The sequence below is a fragment of the Suncus etruscus genome, chromosome 15 (genome assembly GCF_024139225.1).
Source record: "Suncus etruscus isolate mSunEtr1 chromosome 15, mSunEtr1.pri.cur, whole genome shotgun sequence".
NCBI lineage: Eukaryota > Metazoa > Chordata > Mammalia > Eulipotyphla > Soricidae > Suncus > Suncus etruscus.
This window is the reverse complement of record NC_064862.1, coordinates 63809722-63831273: the sequence shown is the minus strand read 5'-3', so window position 1 is coordinate 63831273 and position 21552 is coordinate 63809722. Positions and strand designations below refer to the sequence as shown.

The window sequence follows — 21552 nt, the reverse complement described above, 5'->3', positions numbered from 1 at the left end:
GTGAGTTTAATTTTGCATAACCACATTTAGGAAGTAATAAAAGTCCTAGTGAGGTTAGAATGAGTACTGCTTCTTGCAAACGACAAATGCTCTCAGTAATCTTACTGCTTAGAGAGGAACCCAGATATCACCATGCAGATCCTAACAGTGGTTTAAACTGTGTTCTCTTCAGTGTGAAGAAGAGGGAGCTATTCATGTCAGTCAGGTAGGTGAGAAAATAAGCAAACTGGCCAATAGAAAACTTTGTAGATGGCTGATTGAAGGGTGCTGACTGTTGTGCAGGCAGGTTGCCTGGCACATTGTGGGTATTTGTCACTACAGCAGAGGTGGTAGGGAGAAGAGTGACCTCAGAACATTAGACTTTTATCAGACAAAGATATATTAGTTAACTGATATATAATTACAAATATAGTTGTATATATAGGTATATAGTTATATATATATATATATATATAGTTTATTGATATCAGTCATAGTTAGATGTGAGAATTAAATGTCTATCCAATGAGTCTGGAATTGTGATGTGTTCTAGAGTCTTAACATGGTTATTCTCCTGTAACTGAGTGTTCATATGTGCTATTTCCTCTAACAGTGGGTGGTTAACTTCTCATCTAGGGATGTGAAAATATCATTAGTGTCTTATGAGGACTGTGAGTTTTTTAGGTCCTGTCTCTACTAAGCTGTAAAGCCTGTTGTGATTACCACGAGTCCCCTCATGTGGGTCTAATGAATTTATTCTGCTTGTTAAGAGGGAGATATTGTAAATATTGGACTAAGATTAATCAAAATTTGAATTTTCTTATGTAAACTTGTAAATAGTAATTGAACTGGGGGAGAGAGGAGACAGAACTAAACAAGATACAGATTTTTACTTTTTATGGGAATCTATTTACCTTAATAATTGAAGAAGATGCAAATTGATAGGATGCTACATTTTTCAGTGTTTTATCCAATGAAAATACTCCTCTATAAAGTAACTGAATTTTCTAAGAATGAGTTTAGAGATGGGGAAAATGTTAGGAGACTATAATGCCATTGTTTGCACACATTTGAGCAACATGAATCTCATTTATTAAAAAATGTTTCTTTAAATTTAAAATGACTCTAGAGTTGCTTTCTATAGTGACAATAATTTAGAAAAAGTGGCACTCAGTGCCAGATGTTTTCCTACTGCTAATATTTTGGGATTATTCTGTTTTTCTGGATTTGCCTAATTATCTTAGAAATTGTTTCATCTCATTTTAGTTAGTTCACAGAGGATAGTTGAGAAGATCAATCATTTTATGAAAGACAGCACAGAATTAGAAGAACATCTATTCACTTGGAAACAAAAGGTGAGACTGTACTTCAAATAATATGTCATGATGCCACTGACAAAGGCTTCCACCTCTTAATACATGAATTTTGCTAACTCATTCTACTCTTCAAATTTAAAGTAAGTTTCTTTTTTTTTTTTTTTTTTTTTCATTTTTCAATTATTTATGGGGGTATTGGATATGGCAAGTTTGCACTGGTCAAAGGAATGTACTTTTTGTTTTTATAACTGAAACTCAACTACAAATATGTTTGTAACTATTGTGCTTAAATAAATTAATAAACAAAAAATAAAGCAGAGCACTAAACAATCCTTTCCTTATACTAATAATAACAATCCTGTACTAATAATAACAATCATCAGGATCACAAATTGCATCCAAATCTATATTTATAGGACAATTCCATGTATAACATTAGGCATCATTTTCATGGGAGATATTTGTAAGTTTTTATTTATGAATAATGCTAGATTTAATATGGTGTTTTCTTTAGGACTTTACACTGATGTGAATTACAAAATACAGATACTACAGATTCTGATTTCATATTTCCTTTGCCTAAAACTGAAATAATCTATTTCATTTCATTCAGCATATTTGTATTCCTTAAAATGCCAGAGGCCTTCAAAAGCTACTAATGAGTCCTTGTTCCAATTAACTATTTTAAATTCTACTTTGTTCTTATGGAAAAGAAATGGTAAAGGAAATGAAAACTCATTACCAATAACTTTAAAATCTATTGGTTACAATGTGCTTAGAGTTTCAGAATATATTTGAAAGCCCCTAAAATATTTTCATAAAATAAAGCTTCATCTATCTAAAGTAAGTTTCTTAAACATGAAGCGTTACTCTGCATATATATGTGTGTGAGGAGATATATAATGAAAGAAAAGTTTGTCTAGGACAGCAATATTTTTTAATTCTGACTCCTTTCTTACATATTTATATAGATACATGAATCGAAGAAAATATTCCAAGAACTTCAGTGTCAAAACAAGATAATATCCAATGAAACCGTAAAATATGAAGTAAAACTTTATTCCTTGTCTTTATTTTTTTTTCTTTTTTGTTTTTGTTTTTGGTTTTTGGGTCACACCCTGCAGCGCTCAGGCGTTACTCCTGACTCTGTGCTCAGAAGTTGCTCCTGGCAGACTCGGGGAATCATATGGGATTCCGGGATTCGAACTGTGATCCATCCTGTGTTGGCCACGTACAAGGCAAATGCTTTATTGCTGTGTTATCGCTCTGCTCCCTCACCCTTGTCTTTATTTCTGTATTTGAAAAGTTAAAATTAAAATTGGTGAACAATTATTTGAGTCAATATGCTTTGGTGCAGGAAAACATCCATCGATTTGAAAGGACTAATGACTATTTAAATAGCATCCTTCAAAATGCACGGATTATATTGGAATCTCAGAGTTCTGCGAATGTCAAGAACCAGGACTTGGTAAAAACTTGACTGTTAGACTTTGTCATAATTTGACTTATGAGGTGGTGGTTGATTGGATGAAATGAGTGTTCACATTATCTTGTTATTTACCACAATAAAGTTTGAACTGGGAACTCAACCCCCTTTTCTTTTTTTTTTTTTTTTTTTTTTTTTTTTTTTTTTTTTGGGCCACACCCGGTGGTGCTCAGGGGTTGCTCCTGGCTGGCTGCTCAGAAATAGCTCTTGGCAGGCATAGGGACCATATGGGACACCAGGATTTGAACTAACCACCTTAGGTCCTGGATCGGCTGCTTGCAAGGCAAACACCGCTGTGCTATCTCTCTGGGCCCTCAACCCCCTTTTCATACTAATCTAGAATTTTTGGTACTGATACCCCAGCAATGTTTTCTGTTTCCAATATTGGGAACTTTATTTTATTTTTATAACATGAAAAATCTCACCACATTTAATATTATCTTCCAAGCTATGTAAAATAGTTGAGACTATGGAAAAGAAAGGCAGCTGAACAAATTAGGCCTTTCAAACTATACCTAACATGTGAGAAAGAGGACCTTCATTGTGATTTGGGGGCAATTAGAAAATAATGCCCATACGGGTCTTCCAAGCCTGCCAGGAGCGATTTCTGAGCGTAGAGCCAGGAGAAACCCCTGAACGCTGCTGGTTGTGACCCAACACCCCTTCCCCCCTCCCCCCACCAAAAAAAAAAAAAGAAAAGAAAAGAAAAGAAAAGAATGCCCAAGTATAAAGATACATGCATATAACTGGTGAGGGGGGTGTTCTTTACATGACTTAAACCCAACTATCAGAGCCTGCCAGGAGCAATTTCTAAGCTCAAATTCAGGAGAAACCCCTGAGAGCCACCACGTGTGGCCCCAAAACAAAAAAATATAAAATGAAATGAAAATTTATAGCTCAAGAACTTTATTTAGTGTGTATTTCCTTTTGTCATGTTGTGCTACTCTTTTTATCATGCTACTGTTTGTGTGTGATCCCAAACTGAATTAGTCATTTTCAGATGAAACATGGGGTACCTGAGGCAAATGTTTCTTTCCTTTTCCATTTTTTGTGGGGGGTGACATTATACTCAGTAGTGCTCAGACTTATCTTTGGCTTTATGCTCTGAGACTACTGCTGCTCAGAGTACCATATGTGGTGCTAGGATTCCAAACTGGGCAGCCAGGCAAAGCAAACACCTTAAACCCTGTGTTATCTCCCTGACCTGAAATACTTACTTTATGTTTCATCATTTTTAATATTTATCTCACAGTCAAAAAGGAGTGTTGAAATCAAGAGTTCAGAATGGAATGAGCTGAGAACTCGTAGACACAAACTGGAAGGTAAGTGGATTTTTAGGTGGAAATAAAATCTCCACATATGGAAATGAATTGGCATTGGGAAGGAAAAATAATTCTTCTTGCCTTCAGGATTCTTGCCCACCTCCTTTTCCCCCAACCCATGAATGCACACAAGATAAGTATTTCTCGACAGACATGAAAACAACACTGGAAGAAAGTTGTAACCAGCTGAGATTTCTGAAAAAGATCCAGGAAATGAAACAAAATCAACTGAAGAGAAAAGACATATTTTCTAAAACATTATATGAACAAGACATCATTAAGTTCAAAGAGTAAGGTATTTTGTGTGAATTCTCATAAATATTGTTTGAATGCATGTATCTCTAATGTACACAACTTGATTTCTCTTCGTGTAGGATCCAAGATCCTTCAATACAATTAATGTCTGCCCTACTTGACTTCTAAAAACTGCATTTTTTTCCTTTTTGTCCTAGCTGATTATCGCACATTTGGAGTAGTTATTATTGTAGGGACATTAATTCCCTCACCTGAGACCCATTTTGGTTCCATTTGGGTCCATTGGGTTCTTTGAGTTTCAGATTTATCACATTGCTTTGTCTAGTCAAAATAGTTTTATTCAGTACCAGGCATTGAATTGTCAAAATGTTTAGACATATATTGATTATGGTGACAAAATTTCATTTCTGGTAGGTGGTCAGAGGTGCCAGAATACTGATCCCTCGAAATCAGCCTGCAATTGGCATCATTTGTTTTAGTAAAAGTTTCCTGCATACCTTTACCCCTACCCCATAGCTCTCCAGGATACTATTAGGTAGTCAGTGTAGTGGTATCACTAAGATTCACCTACAAAACCAGATTCCAAATCCATTTTTTCCTAAGCCAATAAATAGGTTATATAAACATAATATTATAATTATTTATAATAATTATAAACCTAATGTTACAAACCTAAATATAATTGAACCTAAATGTAATTCAAACTTTATTGATTCATCTGGAGAAATTGGCTGCAAATATTAGGGCTGACCTCCATTCTGAACTTCCGTCTCTATCCGGTTTCCTGTTTCTGATCATCCTACATAACTCAGCTTCTGTGTTATTTTTATTTTGAGGGCTCAGAGAAAGGACCCTGACCACTTCAATAATCTCAACATAGAAAAACACAGTCAAATATTAATCACTCCAGAAAACCTCAAATAAGGAATTATGTTGGGAAAATAAAAAGATATGCATGCCATTTCTTCTTTTTCATGCTTTTGTCCCTGGTACTTTTGTCTCTTGTTTTATTTTTTTTTTCATTTTTGTTATATTTTTTATCAAATTGAATTATCATGAATTACAAATTTTTTCATGAGTTACAGGCATATAATACAATCCTTTCACCAGTGACCAACACCAAACCCTTCACCAGTATATACTTCTCTCCACAAATTTCTACAGTTTTTCTCCTGTTCCTCTACCCCATCCCTCCACCCACAACCTGACTTAGTGGTAGTCACTTTTTACTTTATCGTTTTTGCTTTTCGGCACTGTGACTAGCAAACTGTTTCTAAGAGGGCCTCAATGCATAAGAATTTACCTTCTTTCAGCACCCAATTCTCATCCACAGTAATCCCGTACCTGACCTGGCTCTCCTGCCTCCAGTGATAAGTAATAAGTTTCCTACTAAGATCAGTTCTCCTGTTATTTGTTTCTATTGCCTTTGAACATTAGTTATTCCCCTACTGTGTTTCTTTATATCCCACATATTAATGAGATCATTCTATGTTGGACTCTTTCCCTCTGACTCATTTCACTTAGCATAATACTCTTCACATCCATCCATTTTTTTCAGAAAATTGCATAACTTTGTATTTTCTTATAGCCATGAAATATTCCATCATATATATGTGTGTGTGTAGTATGTGTGTGTGTTTTATAGTTTCTTTGTCCAGTCATTTGTTTGGGGGTACTTGAATTATTTCAGAATTAGTCTATTGTAAATAGTGCTGCAATGAACATAGGTGTATAGATATTTTTTCTTCTTTTTGTATTGGAGCCTTTGGAGTATATTCTCAGGTGTAAAATTGCTAGGTCATATGAAAACTCAATTCCTAATTTTTGAGGAATACCTGTATTATCTTTAAAAAGTCTGGACCAGCAGTGTATGAGGCCCTTTCTTTCTCTCACACACATGGAAATATTAGTTGGTTTTTCTTTTTGATGAGTGTTAACTTTTCTGGTGTGAGGTGATATCTCAATGTTGTCTTGATTTGCCTTTACCCAATGGTTATTTGATATATAAAGTACTTTTATATGTCTTTGGTCATTTATATTTCCTCTTTGAGAAAATTTTGCTTCATCTTTTCTCCTCATTTTTGGTGTGGTTGGATATTTTTTCTTGTAAAGTTCTATCAATTCTTTATATCTTGGATATTAACCGATTGTCAGGTGAGTGGTAGTCAAATCATTTATCCAAATCTGTGAGTTCTCTTTGTTATTCTGATTTTTTCTTCCTTTGAAGCGTATAAGTTTCTTAATTTAATGTAGTCCCATTTGTTTTCTTTGCTTCTACTTGCTTGGTTAGTGGAATTTCAACGAAGACATCTTTTTAAGATGTCTCTAATTTCAAAGTCATGGAAAGTCCTACCTATGCTTTTCTCTATATAATTTATGAATTCAGGTCTGATATCAAAGTCTTTAATGTATTTTATTTGACTTGTGCATGACATTAGAAAGATATCTGAATTCATTTTATTTCACGTGGCCAACCAGTTTTTCCAATACCATTGTTGAAGGTATCCTTGCTTCATTTAGTATTTTTTGCTCCTTTATTGAAGATTAACTGACTGTATACCAAAGGATCAGTGTTTAGATTTTCAATTCTATTCTATTAATCTAATGGTCTGTTTTATTACACTACCATTCTGTTTTAATTGCTAGCACTTTGTAACGCATTTTAAAGTTGGACAAAATGAAGCTTCCAAATTTCTTTTATTCTGATGATTATTCTAGCTTTTGGGATAGGGTGGGTTTAATTTTTTCATATGCATTTCAGGAGTGTTTGATCTATTCCTTGTTCAATATTATAAATATTCCTATTAAAATTACATGAATCTGTATAGTGCTTTGGAGATTATTACTATTTTGAAAATGTTAATCCTCCCAATTCACAAGCAGAGTGTGTGTTTCCATTTCCTGTGGGTCTCTTTTATTTCTTTGAGTAGTATTTTGTTGTTTTCTTTGTATCTGTCTTTACCTCTTTAGTTAGGGTGACTTCTAGGTACTTAATTTTCAGAGGCACATTTGTGAATATAAATTTTAAAAAGATATTAATATGTATTAAAATGTATGTTTTGAAATATTTCTCTTTTATTTTATTTTGCATGCTAACTTTGTAATCTGCCACTTTACTCCACAAATCTATAGAAACTTCTTTTTCATGAGAAAAGTGTTTTTTTAATTTTTATTGTGGCCAAGTGAGTTACAAATCTTAGAAACTTTTTTATAGTATCATTTTTTAAGTATTTAGAGTTTTCTAAATATAGTATCATACCATATGAAAATAATGAAAGCTTGACTTCTTTTTCCTGTCTGAATACCCTTAATATTTCTTTATTGCCTAATTACTATAGCAAATACCTCCAGTACTGTATTGAATAGAAATGGCAAGGGTGGACAACTGTGTCTTGTGTCTAATCTTAGAAGAAAGGCTTTTTATTTTTCTTCACTGAGTATGTTTGCTGTGGGCTTGTGGTAAATGGTTTCAAATACATTGAGGAATATTATTTCAATTCCCAGTTACTAAAAGTTTTTATCATAAATGAGTGCTGTATCTTGTCAAATGCTTTCTTTGTATCAATTTATATGATAATATGAATTTTATTTTTTCTTGTATTGGTATATATATATATATATATATATATATATATATATATATATATATATTACATTGATTGACTTGCCTATGTTAAACCATCCTTGCATCACAGGAATAAATTTTACTTGGTCATGGTGCAAGATCTTTCTTTATAAGCTATTGGATTCTGTTTGATATTTTGTTGAGGACCCTTGCATCTATGTTCCTCAGGGATATTAATATGTAATTCACCTTTTTGTGCTATCTCTGTTTCCTTTTGTTATCAGGATAATATTTGCTTCATATAAATTGTTTGGGAGTGTTTCTGTGTCTAAGATTTCTTGAAAGAGCTTGAAAAGCATTGACAAAGATGTGAAAGAACTCACTAATGAATCTATCTAGGCCTTGGCTTTCTTTGGGGAAGACTTTTAATTATCATTTCAATTTCCTCAATAGTGACAGATATGGTTAGGTGTTTCATATCTCCTTGGTCCAGATTTAGGGGGTTATAGAATTTCTTCTAGTTTCTGTTGTTTTATGGTATAAAGATTCTCCCTAATAAACCTTGAAATTTCTGTCATATCTGTTGCGCCATCCCCCTTTCATTTATGATTTAGTTAATTCTCTCTCTCATAAAGAGAGAAGAGAGTTTTGTTTCTCTTTGTGGATCAGGCTAGTGGTTTATTGATCTTTTTTATATAGTCAAAGAACCAGCTCTTGGCTTCATTCACCTCTTATGATTGTTGTTTTTTGAATGCCAATTCATTCATTTCTGCTCCAAGTTGTGTTATTTCCTTCCCCTTGCCTGTTTTGGGCTTCTTTTGTTAATTACTTTATTTTAATTTACTTTTGTTAATTACAGATTCTTAAATTGTCCAGTTTAGTTATTAATATGGGCCATTTATTCATTCCCATTGAATGCTTGCTATGAATTTTCCTGTTAATGCCTCTTTTACAGTGTTTAGGTAGCTTTGTCATCATTCTCATTTGTTTCCAAGAATCTTTTGGTTTTCTCTCTAACCTACTAGTTGTTCAGAAGCAAGATGTTTAATTTACAGCTCTTTTAATTATTTCTCCATGTCTGTTTGTAATTAACTTCAATTTTCAGTGCATCATGATCTGAGAAGTTAGTTGATAAGGTTTTTATTCTCTTGACTTTATGGAGGTATATGGTCTTTTAATTTTGTATGTAGTTCTATAGTAAAACAACTATCACATTAGAATCCTGTCATGTAGAACCATGCACCAAATGTATTGAATGTAATATTGATAATGCACAGTTTTTTTTTAATCCATTTTTTCTTCTTTTACATCCATGAGCAGGCTCTTGTTCAGGTGGACTAAAACTTGGATGCTAACTCTTTGCATCTGACAGTGTTTCTGAGAGATGCCATTCTGATTATGGCAGACTGACCATTTCAGAGTTCATTAAATATTACCAACACAAGGGTTTATATTTTTTCTTAAGTAGATCATTGAAAAGGCATGGGGCTCTACTCTTAAACCTTAGACATGTCTGGTAACTAGTGATAGTTTTTATAGAGCCATGTTCTCAAAGATTATCTTTGCAACTACTGTATGTCAGGAAAAAAAAAACTAAAAAGAAAAGCAGGGATATTCATGCAGGAGTGAGTAAACACCATTTTATACTATAGAGTAGTTGTGGGACCAGAGAGATCATGCTGCAAGTAAGGAGCTTGCCCTGCACTTAACATTTCAATGTTAAACCCCAGTATTCCACATGCTCCTCCAAGCCTGCCAGACATGTTAATTAAGTACCAGGAGTGGTCTTCAAGTACAAAGTCAAAAGCCCTGAGTATCCCCAATTAAGACTCCCACAAAAACAAAACAAAACACTTGTGTAGTTGTATGAGTTGGTCAAGCATAGACTTCTGTGTGTTTTGTTGTTGTTATTGTGTTGAGGCCATATCCAACAACATTCAGGGGTTACTCCTGGCTCTGCACTAAGAAATTCTGCTAGTTCTCAGAGGACCATTTGGTTTGCTGAGGATTGAACCATGGTCTGCTGCATTCAAAGCAAATGCCCTACCCACTGTGTAATTTGCTTTGGACTCAGATTTCTGTGTTGAATATAAGCTCTCACCACCTTAATCATAGATAGACTGTATGAGGTTGCACAGTATTTTTTATGTGCCTTTGATTACTTGAAAATAAATGGGCAGGGGTAGAAATTTTCAAAGAAAAGATAGGGTTGCAGGGAAATGGCCTTCATCTAGCATATAAGGGAATAATGAATCAAACCTTCAGGCTATTGGGAGATTAGAAAAACAGTTTTTCAGAGCATACTGGAAAATTGTGCCTCTTTCTCATGATAGGGAACTGAAAATGAAACAACAAGAAAGAGTCAAACTGGATAAACAACTGTCATGGTCAAAAAAAATGCTGGAATTTTCTGGAAACAAAACAGAAAAGTTCAGGTGAGTTCAAATCCTAAATACAAGAGGCTCAGGAGTTAGCCTGACATTTTTTAAACCTGTATACAATTAGACTTAACATAATAGGAGTAAAAGTTCAGATGACATATGTAAAGATAACTGACAGAGGCAAAAAGCTAGCTTTTATTTTAAAATATGTTACTAAAAATTCCCAGATTAACAATGCTATCTAGCACACACCAACATTTAGGGGATGTGTGCAAAGTGTCATATTCTCATATTCTTTCAGAAACAATGTAGATTAGGTCACATCTCTAAAGATAATTGACACTTGGATCTTATTTTGCAACCCTGGGAATACAAAATGCATATAAGTAAAAGACGAATAGAACTTTAGAATAAAAGATACTCATTGCCTGATAAATCAGAGAAATTTTGAGAATGGAAGGGCAATGTAGAACATGCCTTAAACTCAGAAAATGAAGATATAAGGACATAAATAAGCAAAATAACAATGTATGGTCCTTTTATAATGATAAAGCCATGTGTCTGGATAAATTACATCAGGAAACAGATATGTAGATAAAGAACTAGGGAGCTGATTTGAAATACTGCTTGGTACTAGGTAGCTGATGAAATCATTGCATGCTTGGAATGAAGTTGGCATTGAATGAATTTCCTAGAATTCCTAGAAATTCCTAGAAAATTCCTAGAGCTGATTTGAAATACTGCTTGGTACTAGGTAGCTGATGAAATCATTGCATGCTTGGAATGAAGTTGGCATTGAATGAATTTCCTAGAACAGCAGCTTCCCTCCTCTAGCTTCAGAGGGTGCTGTCCTGATGGAGAAACAGAGCATCATCAGGCTGAAACCATCAGACTTGCCAAATCAGGCTGAGTATTGCTAGAATTAGCTGCAGGCCCTCCAAAATTTCTGGAAAGCACCCTGTACCCTAGCATAAAACTATGCTCAGTCAACATTATGCTTTGTATGATGAAAGCAATCATATCTCATAGGCAACAAGTCGAGGACAAGAAAAAGCAATTGTGGCAAATAGAGTTCGCCCTACAACAGGTAATCTGCATCCTTCCCTCTTTCTCCCTCCTTCCTCCCTCTCTTTCTCCCTCCCTCCCTCCTTCTCTTCCTCTTGCCCTCCTTCTCTCCCTCTTCCTCCTTCTTTCCCCCTTCGTCCTCCCTCCATCCCATCCTCCCTCCCTACCTCACCTGCGGTGCTCAGAGGTTACTGGCTCTGCACCCAGAAATTACTGTGCTTGGGTGACCATATGGGATGCTGGGGACTGAACACAGGTCAGCCGCATACAAATACAAGTCAAGTGCCTTGTGTGCTATCATTCCTTCCTCTCTTTCTTACTTTCTTTCTTCCTTTCTTTCTTTCCTCCTTTCTTCCTTCCTTCCTTCCTTCCTTCCTTCCTTTCTTCCTTTCTTTCTTCCTTCCTTCCTTCCTTTCTTTCTGTCTCTTTCTTTCTCTTTCTCTCTCTTTCTTTCTTTCTTTCTTTCTTTCTTTCTTTCTTTCTTTCTTCTTTCTTTCTTTCTTTCTTTCTTTCTTTCTTTCTTTCTTTCTTTCTTTCTTTCTTTCTTTCTTTCTTTCTTTCTTTCTTTCTTTCTTTCTTTCTTTCTTTCTTTCTTTCTTTCTTTCTTTCTTTCTTTCTTTCTTTCTTCTTTCTTTCATCCTCCCTTTCTTCCTTCCTCCCTTCCTTCCATTCTCTCCCTGTCTCCCTCTTTCTTTTTCTTTCTTCCCTTTTCCTTCCTTCCTCCCTTCCTTCATTTCATTTCCTCCTTCCTTATCTCTTTCTTTCCCTTTCTCCCACCGTCCCTCCCTCACTCCCTTCCTTCCTTCTTTCTTTCATTTTATCCTTCTTTCCTTCCTTCCTAGCCCAGATCTTATGCATGCAAGTACTTTACTATTGAGCTATATTCCTGTTCCCAAGATAACTACTCTTAAATTTTGTTATTGTTATTAGTTTAAAATTACAGTTGGCAGTGATTAGAGGTTACTTCTGACTTGGTACTCATTGAATCACCTAGGTCCCCTGCATTAAAAAAATGTGCTCAGCCTTTTGCATTATAGCCTTAAATTTGTTTTGTTTTCATTTTTGAGGTTATCAAGGTGGAGAAGCAATTATTTAGTATTTTGGAAGGTTTTTTGTTGTGTTGTTTTAATCTTTTATGATGAGCTATAGAATTCCCTTTATAATTTTAAAATCTCTTTAGTTTTAATTCTCTTGTTAAATCACTCAATGAATTATTTTTCCATTACTGCATTAATCTGTGTCTATATCCTTCATAAATATTTATATGATGCTTGGTTTCTATTTGAAGACAGTCCAAATGATTGGAAAACCAAAAGGTTAGAAGATTTACCTTGACCTTAAACAAAAAGCTTTTTTTTGTTCACACTCAGACTTATTCAACAGTTCTCTATCCATGACTATTCTTATTTTTAATATCTCTTGTTGAATATGTATATGAGAACCTCAATTGTAGTGCCAATTTCCAACTAATCAAGACCTGCTCTACCTACACTTGATAGATTCATTATGGAAACTGCAAGACCTGTGGTCTCACCTTGAAGGTTCTAGAATGGGTGTCCTCAAGAGGTCAACCCAGGCTTGTAAAAAACACTCTACCTCTTTCTGAGAGATCTGAATATGGAAAAGATTGTAATATGGTAGAACAAAGTAAAGGTTTATTTTTTATCTTCACAATCTATGCAAGTCTGAATAAATCTCAACCACTTCCTTGTCCCTGTAAGTGTTGGGATCTGGTACAGCTTCCAGAGGTAACATAAGCTTCTCTGGAGAGCAAACAAAGACAAACAAGTAATATCTGTGACTACTTTGAGTTCTATTAACTATTAACTCTTTCTGGAAAGTCTTTATTTGTACAGGACACTCCTCTAGCCTTGTCTCTGGATTTTGTGCTCATCATATCTTCTTTGCTTCTCCTTTATAATTTCCCCACCTCTCCTCCCAGAAATTAAACTCCCAGGATCCCACAAGCTTCTCTCTTCTTAACTACTTCCATCTGAGGTGGCAAGACCACAATGAAGTCTTGAGATTGAGGACTGTGAAGTTTTTCTTTTCTGAAGCTGAAATCTAGTTCTGTTGAACCAAACTCTAAAAGCTGACACTTAGTTCCACACTTGGTCCTTACACTGCTGATTTTTCCTTACTCTAAATATGTGAGAAGGGGTGAGGTTGCTATTGGAACACTGAAATAGGATTTTTTGCTGCTGTTCTAATCCTTTCCTTGCCTGGTGAGATGTCAGCTTCATGTCTTGTGACCAAATCCCAATTTCTCAGGGCTATAAAAAATTAAAAAGCCATCCTCTATTTTTTTATAATTTCTTTGTGCAATTATATTCTTTAAAAAAAAAGCTTCTAATCCACCACAGTTGATTGGTAAGGTAAGTGTGCTGTAAAAAAAAACATCAATGGAACCCATAAATATCCAGAGTTATATCACCAGGCATATTTGTAGTAGAATATGTTACTTGATGGACCTGAGAGATAGAAAAGCAGGTAAGGGACTTACTTTACCACAGCCAGTCTGGGTTTGATACCCAGCATCACATTTGGTCCCCTAAGTACTTCTAGAAGAGAATCCAGAGCACAGAGATGACTTTCTCCATTCCTATACCCAACTAAGAAAAATGTTAATGGAGATAAAATAGTAAAATCAGTGATTTGGGCAAATCCAGCGTCCAGGGAAGTCCTCAACTGGGTTTACAGAAGAAGGTTGAGTTATAGCCTGTGCATCTGATATTGAGATGCTTGGTCTTATTGGGTATCAGAAGTATTATGGAATATAACATAGAATATAAAGTATTATGCCTCTATTTAAATATATCCACCTTCATTCTGTTACATAAAATACCTACCTCATTTTACTACAAGGCAATGCTTTCTGCACCTTATATAATACTGGAAATTTAGAATCCCCTTTGTATTCAGATGAGCTAAACTGAACTAACTTATATGAGCAATATTGTTCCTGTCAGCAAACATTGACTATTCTACTTGGAACTCCAGGAAACTCCATATACATATGGAAGTGTTTATATTCATGGTGACCACTCTAGAGAGAAGGGCTCAGAGGTATGGGTTGATGCATTTGGTTGGTGATTTTTTTGGGACCTTTCTTTTTGAGAGAAACCTTTCTCTTGGAGAGAAAGGTGCCATGTACTGACATCTGCTTTATTGGGTATTAACTTTTGTTGGGGTTAGTGCTTATGCCTGCAAAAGAAACCTAACTTTAGTTTCTGTCCTGAATTCTCTCTAGCCAATCATGCAACTCCTCCTTCCATGGTACTATATGCATGACCTAACCAATAAGCCTCCTTCATCAACATTCCTAGGCTGGAGGCCATCTCCATTTCTCTACTATGGAGGACCCTGGGACCTTACCCTTCATCTTTACTATATGATTTTTGGACCATATCATGTGCTGCTCAAGCTTACTTCTGGCCTTGTGATCTGGGATCACCCCTAAAGAGCTTAAGGGAACCATATGGAGTGTCAGGGAACAAAATTGGGTCAGCTATATGTGAAGCAAGAGCCCTGGCCAATGTACTATCATTCTGGCCCCAAACATTCACTATTTGGTAAGATGATAAGAAGTATATGAGATTACTTGGAACATTGACTCACATTCTTCTTGCTAAGTTTTGGATAAAATATGGAGTTGGCACCAGTACTGTAAGAGCAAACTGGCTCAGGACACTGTGATAATATTCAAGGTCCTCAGTGGGATGGATCATTCTTCCATAATGACTTGGAAGTAGGGTTATCTTCTTTTTGTTTTTGTTTTGGGGTCACACCTAGCAGTGCTCAGGGGTTACTCTGGGCTCTGCTCTCAGAAATCGCTGTTGGCAGGCTTGAGGGACTAAATGATATGCCAGGAATCAAACTACTGTCAGTCCTGGATTGGCTGCTTGCAAGGCAAATGTCCTACAGCTGTGCTATCTCTCCGGTCCCAGAAAGTAGGGTTATCTAATAGAGAAAAAAGAAAATCAGTTTACAAGGAGGATGAAACCATTCTACAGATGTACATGTGTACAGACCATGTTTCTAGGCAAGTGAGGGTTATGTGAAAGGCAACCCTGATATCGGGGTTTTGGGTGTCATATAGGAGAGAGAAATCATGAAATAGAGCCTGTGACCAGCATGGATGAAGCACTGTTATAGGCTGAGAAGAAAAGAGAAACAAGAGTCTCACCAGAAATAATCAGGAGGATGTGGAAAAGATGGAAGAATTAGGCTTACAGGGAGAGTTTTCTGAACTCATTAGATAGAACTGTTTATATCTGCAAGGCAAGCAGTTAGACCTGAGACAAAAGGTCTAATGTCTTTATCAGCTTTAGTGGAGCAATGGATGTTCCTTTCAATGAACCCATAAAGATGTCATTGTTGATGTCCAGAGAAATAGTAGAAAAATTAAGCACTTGCCTTCAAGTGGCTGGACCCTAATTTGATTTTCAGCACAAAATGAGCAATAAGCCCTGAGAACCCCTGAATATGGCCTCAAAACAACAGCAACAAAATGTGTTATCATTGCTCCAAACTCCTTAGATTGGATAAAGAGATAAAAGAGGAGTTAAAGTGTTTATAGGGTCTGAGTGATAGTACAGCAGGTAGAGTGCATGCCTTGCATGTGGTCGTCAGGGTTCGACCTTTGGCATCCTTTTTTATTTCCCAAGCACTACCAGAAGTTATTCCTGAGTGCAGAGCCAAGAATAACCCTGAGCACTACTGGTTATGATCAAAAACAAAAACAAAAGTCAGGCTTACAGATTAAGAAGAAAAATAATTATGAAAATGTGTAAATTCAGAGGTTTGTCTTTAAGATATGAAGGAGTGATTTAAAAATATAGATATAGTCACTAAAGTGCTCATCAGAGAACATAGATAGCATTATAGAAGAAAAAAATGCATGTACAAAACATATTATCCCATTGAAGTATACCTCTCTTTTTTTGCCTTCCAGGACAATCAATTTAAGATGGATCCTAAACTCTAACAAGCAGTTAGTGAAAAATTATGTCAGATCCACATTAGCATCTGAAGATTTTCATGTCCTGTCTGACTCACTATGTTTTTCATAGTGTAATGCTAATAAATCTTTTGCACTTGCGTCAGTTTCTGAATATCTTATTTTTCCTATGCCAACTGATACTCTGTGGCCTTGCACAGTGAGAAGCTATGCACATAGTCTAGAATAGGCACAATCATGGGGTAAGGGAAGAAGTAAGATAACTATTTGGATTGCTCTTAATGCAAGGTGCTCACACTGTTGTCTGAACTGGAATGGATACATCATTTATCAGGGCAGGCTATGGAGATTAGCAATCAGTGATTTAGAGTCTGAGAACCCAGTCTCTCAATTACAGGATATTCCGGATATGTGGTGAGCTGAGATTTGAATTTTGTACCCATGAAATAGTGGTCATTAAGAATCAATGAATAAACCAGCAGTAGCTTTTGGAGAGAAGTGAAGCAGTGATCAAGGATTCCAGGATCCAGCATTCAAGTATATGCTATCCTATTTTGTCACCTTCCCACCAAGAGCACCATATAGGCATGGCTTCTGAGTGTTGTCAGTAGAATGCCCACTGGAGTCCCACAAATTCTCTTTATGTTCTAGAAATTATATAATTGAATAATATGCAAGGTAGATCAAATGCATGGAAACTCCACAATCTCCTCCACAAACACACCAACACTTTTACCAATGAAAAGTTGGGAGATATCTACCTCTGTTAAGGTGTCTCAAATGAATTCACTTGGCCTAGCATTCCCAGAGTTGCAAGATACTCCTTCCTGCAGAGTAAAGGAGATTGTTATTATTCAAAAGCGCTGGGTTCAAATCCAGTTAACCAATGGTCAACTTAGGCAGTGCATACAAATGGGACAACTACATTGAACTAAAATGATTTTATATGGCAAAAAAGTATGGGCTAAGTTAAAAAGACATTTTACAGAGTAGGAGAATGCTGCAGGCTGCCTCTGTCCTTCAGTGCCAGTGGGATTTCAATGAATCCACTTCAAGGAGAGTGAGTTGCAAGGGCGGCAAAATATGAAATATGAAATAATGAAACCACACACAAGTATGTGGGATCAGCACATCTGGCAGGAGTGTGACAAGTTTAATTTTTAAGCAGGGGGCTTCTAGGGGTAAAGCCAGTCATAGGTACAGAAAAGAATGTTTACAATCATAAAGCAAAGTTTAACAATACTTAAGCTATGGGCATGAGCTGTAAGAATTCTGAGATACAAAGGAGAAGGTCACACTCAGCAGCTTTTTTTTTTTTTTTTTTGGGTCACACCCGGCAGTGCTCAGGGGTTATTCCTGGCTCCAGGCTCAGAAATTGCTCCTGGCAGGCACAGGGGACCATATGGGACGCCGGGATTCGAACCGATGACCTCCTGCATGAAAGGCAAACGCCTTACCTCCATGCTATCTCTCCGGCCCCACACTCAGCAGCTTTTAACAACTAACTTTAAATGCAAAATAAGGGATTGCTAAGAAGTAACTTTTGGTCTGAAAAAATCTAAGGACAGTGGTCTTCACTGAGTGAGCTCTATTGTTTTAGAGGTCAAGGAAGGTGCCAAATTCCCTAAGGTGCAGTTCCCATTTTCTGAGAAGGGTCAATAGCCCAGAATCTATACTCTGGCTAAGCCCTTGACCACCAGACACTGAGGCTGCAAGGACATATTTGAAAAAGAGAAGAAATATTGTCTTTTGATTTTAGTGCTAAATATTATTCAGAAAAGAGGTTCTCTTAGTAATCTTTGGTGCTGGGATTCCTGAAAAGAATTTGATTGAGGCCATATTTTTACCAGAGATTTCGCAAAGGAGAGCTAGCCAAATAATGACAAAAAAATGTAATACCAAGCATGGATTTATCTCTTCAGGAATTTCTTAACTATCCACGCATGGGAAAAGGCGTCCACAGCGGGCCTTTTGGGGAACCCTATGGGGTTATTTCAGTTCTCCACACCAGAAAAAATTGGGGATATATTTGGTGTGCCTCCTGAGTTCCCCTAAGTTTATGCATGTCATGGCAGGAGAAAATACTTGCACACTATACATCAGATAAAAGGCTAACATTCAATATAAAGAACTAACAAAGCTCAACAACAGCAAAAAAAAAAAAATCTAAAAAACAACCCAGTAACACCATTTAAAATGGGGAGAGGAGATGATCACACATTTCCCAGAAGAGAATAAATGGACAAAATAAAAATGAAAATGTATCATTTGTTATCAGGGAAACTTAAGTCAAAATGGCAGTGTGATATCATTCCCTAACAGTGGAATGGCATATGTCAAAAAGACTGACAAAAACCAGTGTTGGTGAGGATTTGGTGAAAAAAATCTTTACAGGAATGTGCTCTTATTCAGGATGTATAAAAAACAGTATGGCAACTTCTCAAAAAATTAAGCACAGAATTTCCTTGACTCAGGAATTCCAATTCTTAGCATAAATCAAAAGCATAACAGCAAATTTTAAAGGATTTATACATCAATTACATTCACCGAAACACTAAGTACAATAGCAAGTTTATGGAATCCAAATTCCAATAACAGAGAAATTGATAACAAATTTTGGTATACACACATACAAATGGATTATCCACGTGCAAGAAAAGATGGAATCAGCAGGCTTCTGTTACCTGGATTGAACTGGAAGGTATCAAGGCTAGCAAAATAAAACAGAGTGAGTACAAATAACTGTATTACTCATCTGTGGTCTATAAACAAACCATGACATAGATAATAACAAGCTTATTGCCTTTGATTACAAAACCAAGATTACTAAACAATGAGGAGAGGAGGAAGATGCAAACCACAAGTGATACAGGCAGGGACTATGATGGAAGGTCTGATATACCTTGGAGGTCGTTATGATGCAGTAACTTGTCTATCACAACCATAAAGTTAAATGCTACTGTACCAGTGCTACTGAAACACATTTAAAAAACTTAAAGTGTTAGGGGCCAGAGAGATATTGCAGTGGTAGGGCATTTGCTTTGCATGCAGCTGACCCAGGGCAATTCAATCCCCAGCATCCCATATGGTCCCCTGAGCTGCCAGGAGTGATTTCTGAGTGCATAGCCAGGAGTAACCCCTGAGCATTAGCAGGTGTGGCCCAAAAAAACAAAAACAAAAATAAAATAAATAAAACAAAAAACTTAGTGCTGCCCTATTCCTAGTACAATTCAGGTCCTGTCCTATGGGAGAGGAGCCTGAGAAGTCCTACTCACCCCTGGGTAGAACTACACCACTTGGGTGAGTTTTCAGCAGCTTTTAAAACTGGGTTTTAAAGTGATACCCTAATGTCCTGAAGTCAGGGACTGCCAAAGACACATGAACCAAGACAGCATCAAGAAGAAACAGAAGAAAAAATCATGAATGAGGGTCCTCTCTCACACACCTATTCAACAGACTATTGTAAATCCTAGCCTGAGCTGTTATAAAAAATTATGTCAAGTACAACTGTTCAAACAAGAAGGAGAAGAAGAAAAAAACAGGAGAAAGAAGAAAAAAAGAGGAAGAACAGAAAGAGGTAAGAAGAAAAATGAAGAACAAAGAAGAAAAGAAGGAAGAAAAGAAGAAATAAAGAAAAAAAGAGGGGCCGGAGAGATAGCATGGAGGTTAGGCATTTGCCTTTCATGCAGGAGGTCATCGGTTCGAATCCCGGTGCCCCATATGGTCCCCCATGCCTGCCAGGAGCAATTTCTGAGCCTGGGGCCAGGAATAACCCCCGAGCACTGCTGGGTGTGACCCAAAAACCACAGAAAAAAGAAAAAAGAAAAAAGAACAGGAGGAAGAAGAAAAAGAAGAGGAAGAGGAAAAAGAAGAATAGAAAGAATAAAAGAAAAAAAGAAGAAAAAGGAACTGAAGAAAAGAAAAAGTAAATGAAGAAAGAAGAAAGGAAGAAGGGAAGAAGAAGAAGAAGAAGAAGAAGAAGAAGAAGAAGAAGAAGAAGAAGAAGAAGAAGAAGAAGAAGAGGAAGAGGAAGAGGAAGAAGAAGAAAAGAAGAAGAAGAAGAAGAAGAAGAAGAAGAAGAAGAAGAAGAAGAAGAAGAAGAAGAAGAAGAAGAAAAGGGCAGCTCATTACCAACTCCTCAGCACTTCTCATGAGAATTAGTTTTTGAACTAGGTTAAAGAGAAGCCAAAGGTCAGATAAAGTTGCAGAGGTTCTCAATCTGTAGTTTTTCTTTGTGACTGTCAAGATTTAATTATCAAAGAACTTGCACATAGTAATCAGCTTTCTGCCATGTCACTAAAATGGGACCCTAACAGTGTAAAAATACAATAAAAGAGTGAAAGTACACTAAAAGTGTGCACACTGACAGCAGGTGGACACGCTGAGAGCAACTATCTCCTTTAAAAGAAGATGTGTGCAGGCACAGTGGGTAGGGCATTTGTCTTGCACACCACACAGTCAACCAAGGTTTGTTCCCCAGCAACCCAAACGGCCCCCTGAGCCTGCAAGGAGCAATTTCTGATCACAGAACCAGATGTAATTTCTGAGCACCGTTGGGTGTGGCCCAAAAACAAAACATAAAGAACATGTGGGGAAGTGTGAATGTTTGGCCATTGCTTCTATCTATTGCTTCTGTAAGAAGTTTCACAGGTGTAGGAGAAAGTCCACCAGCTCCAGCAGATGAAAGTGATGGCTGGACGAACCTGGAGGAGTCCTAGGAGTTATAAAGTGATAAGTCCTCCTGATCTTCTCGGTCAGTGAGTCATGGTCTAACTGGCCCAGAGAAGCAGAAACTAGCCAAAGCCTTTTACAGATCATGCCAATCAACAGGATTGCTAAAGGACAAACCAGAAGTGCTAGATGAAGCAGTCCTTGCTGAAGCCATGCTGGAGAGCTTTGGATCAGCTTCCAGACTTTATCAGCAACTATGAGCAGGTCCATAAAGAGAGGCAGGATGCTGTGGAGATGCTGTAGCAGGATAAGTGTGAGCTGTAGTACCAAGCCAAGTAAGCTTACGACCCTGCTTTGGCATTGAGGTCAGAGGAAAACCCCAGGACTACAGATAACTGAATAGAAAATCCGCAGGCTGAGATGGCTGTGAGATTTAAATGAGAAACAATGGCAGGCAAGTGCTGAGCCTGTGGTTTGTATAAGGTCAAGCAGTACTTTGTTAAGCAAGAATATTAACTTTATTAACCAAGGATATTCCCAAGAAGTTTTCTT

General features: G+C 36.6%; 1 protein-coding gene across 5 annotated transcripts in view; it reads left to right on the top strand.

The window, feature by feature from the left end:
• Positions 1 to 16469, top strand: part of LOC126031271 (transport and Golgi organization protein 1 homolog) — a 51828-nt gene extending 35359 nt beyond the window's left edge. For 3 of the 5 annotated variants that reach the window (XM_049789569.1, XM_049789567.1, XM_049789568.1), the window contains 8 exons: positions 1224 to 1334; positions 2267 to 2344; positions 2653 to 2763; positions 4034 to 4103; positions 4255 to 4393; positions 10257 to 10358; positions 11334 to 11391; positions 16324 to 16469. In XM_049789569.1, the coding sequence (XP_049645526.1) occupies positions 1284 to 1334; positions 2267 to 2344; positions 2653 to 2763; positions 4034 to 4103; positions 4255 to 4393; positions 10257 to 10358; positions 11334 to 11391; positions 16324 to 16356 (642 nt within the window). In that variant the 5' untranslated portion in view covers positions 1224 to 1283 and the 3' untranslated portion in view covers positions 16357 to 16469. Of the gene's footprint in view, positions 1 to 228; positions 287 to 1223; positions 1335 to 2266; positions 2345 to 2652; positions 2764 to 4033; positions 4104 to 4254; positions 4394 to 10256; positions 10359 to 11333; positions 11392 to 16323 lie in introns of those variants that run through there. The other 2 variants (XM_049789571.1, XM_049789570.1) reach the window with 2 other exon arrangements.
• The last annotated feature ends 5083 nt before the right edge of the window (positions 16470 to 21552 follow it).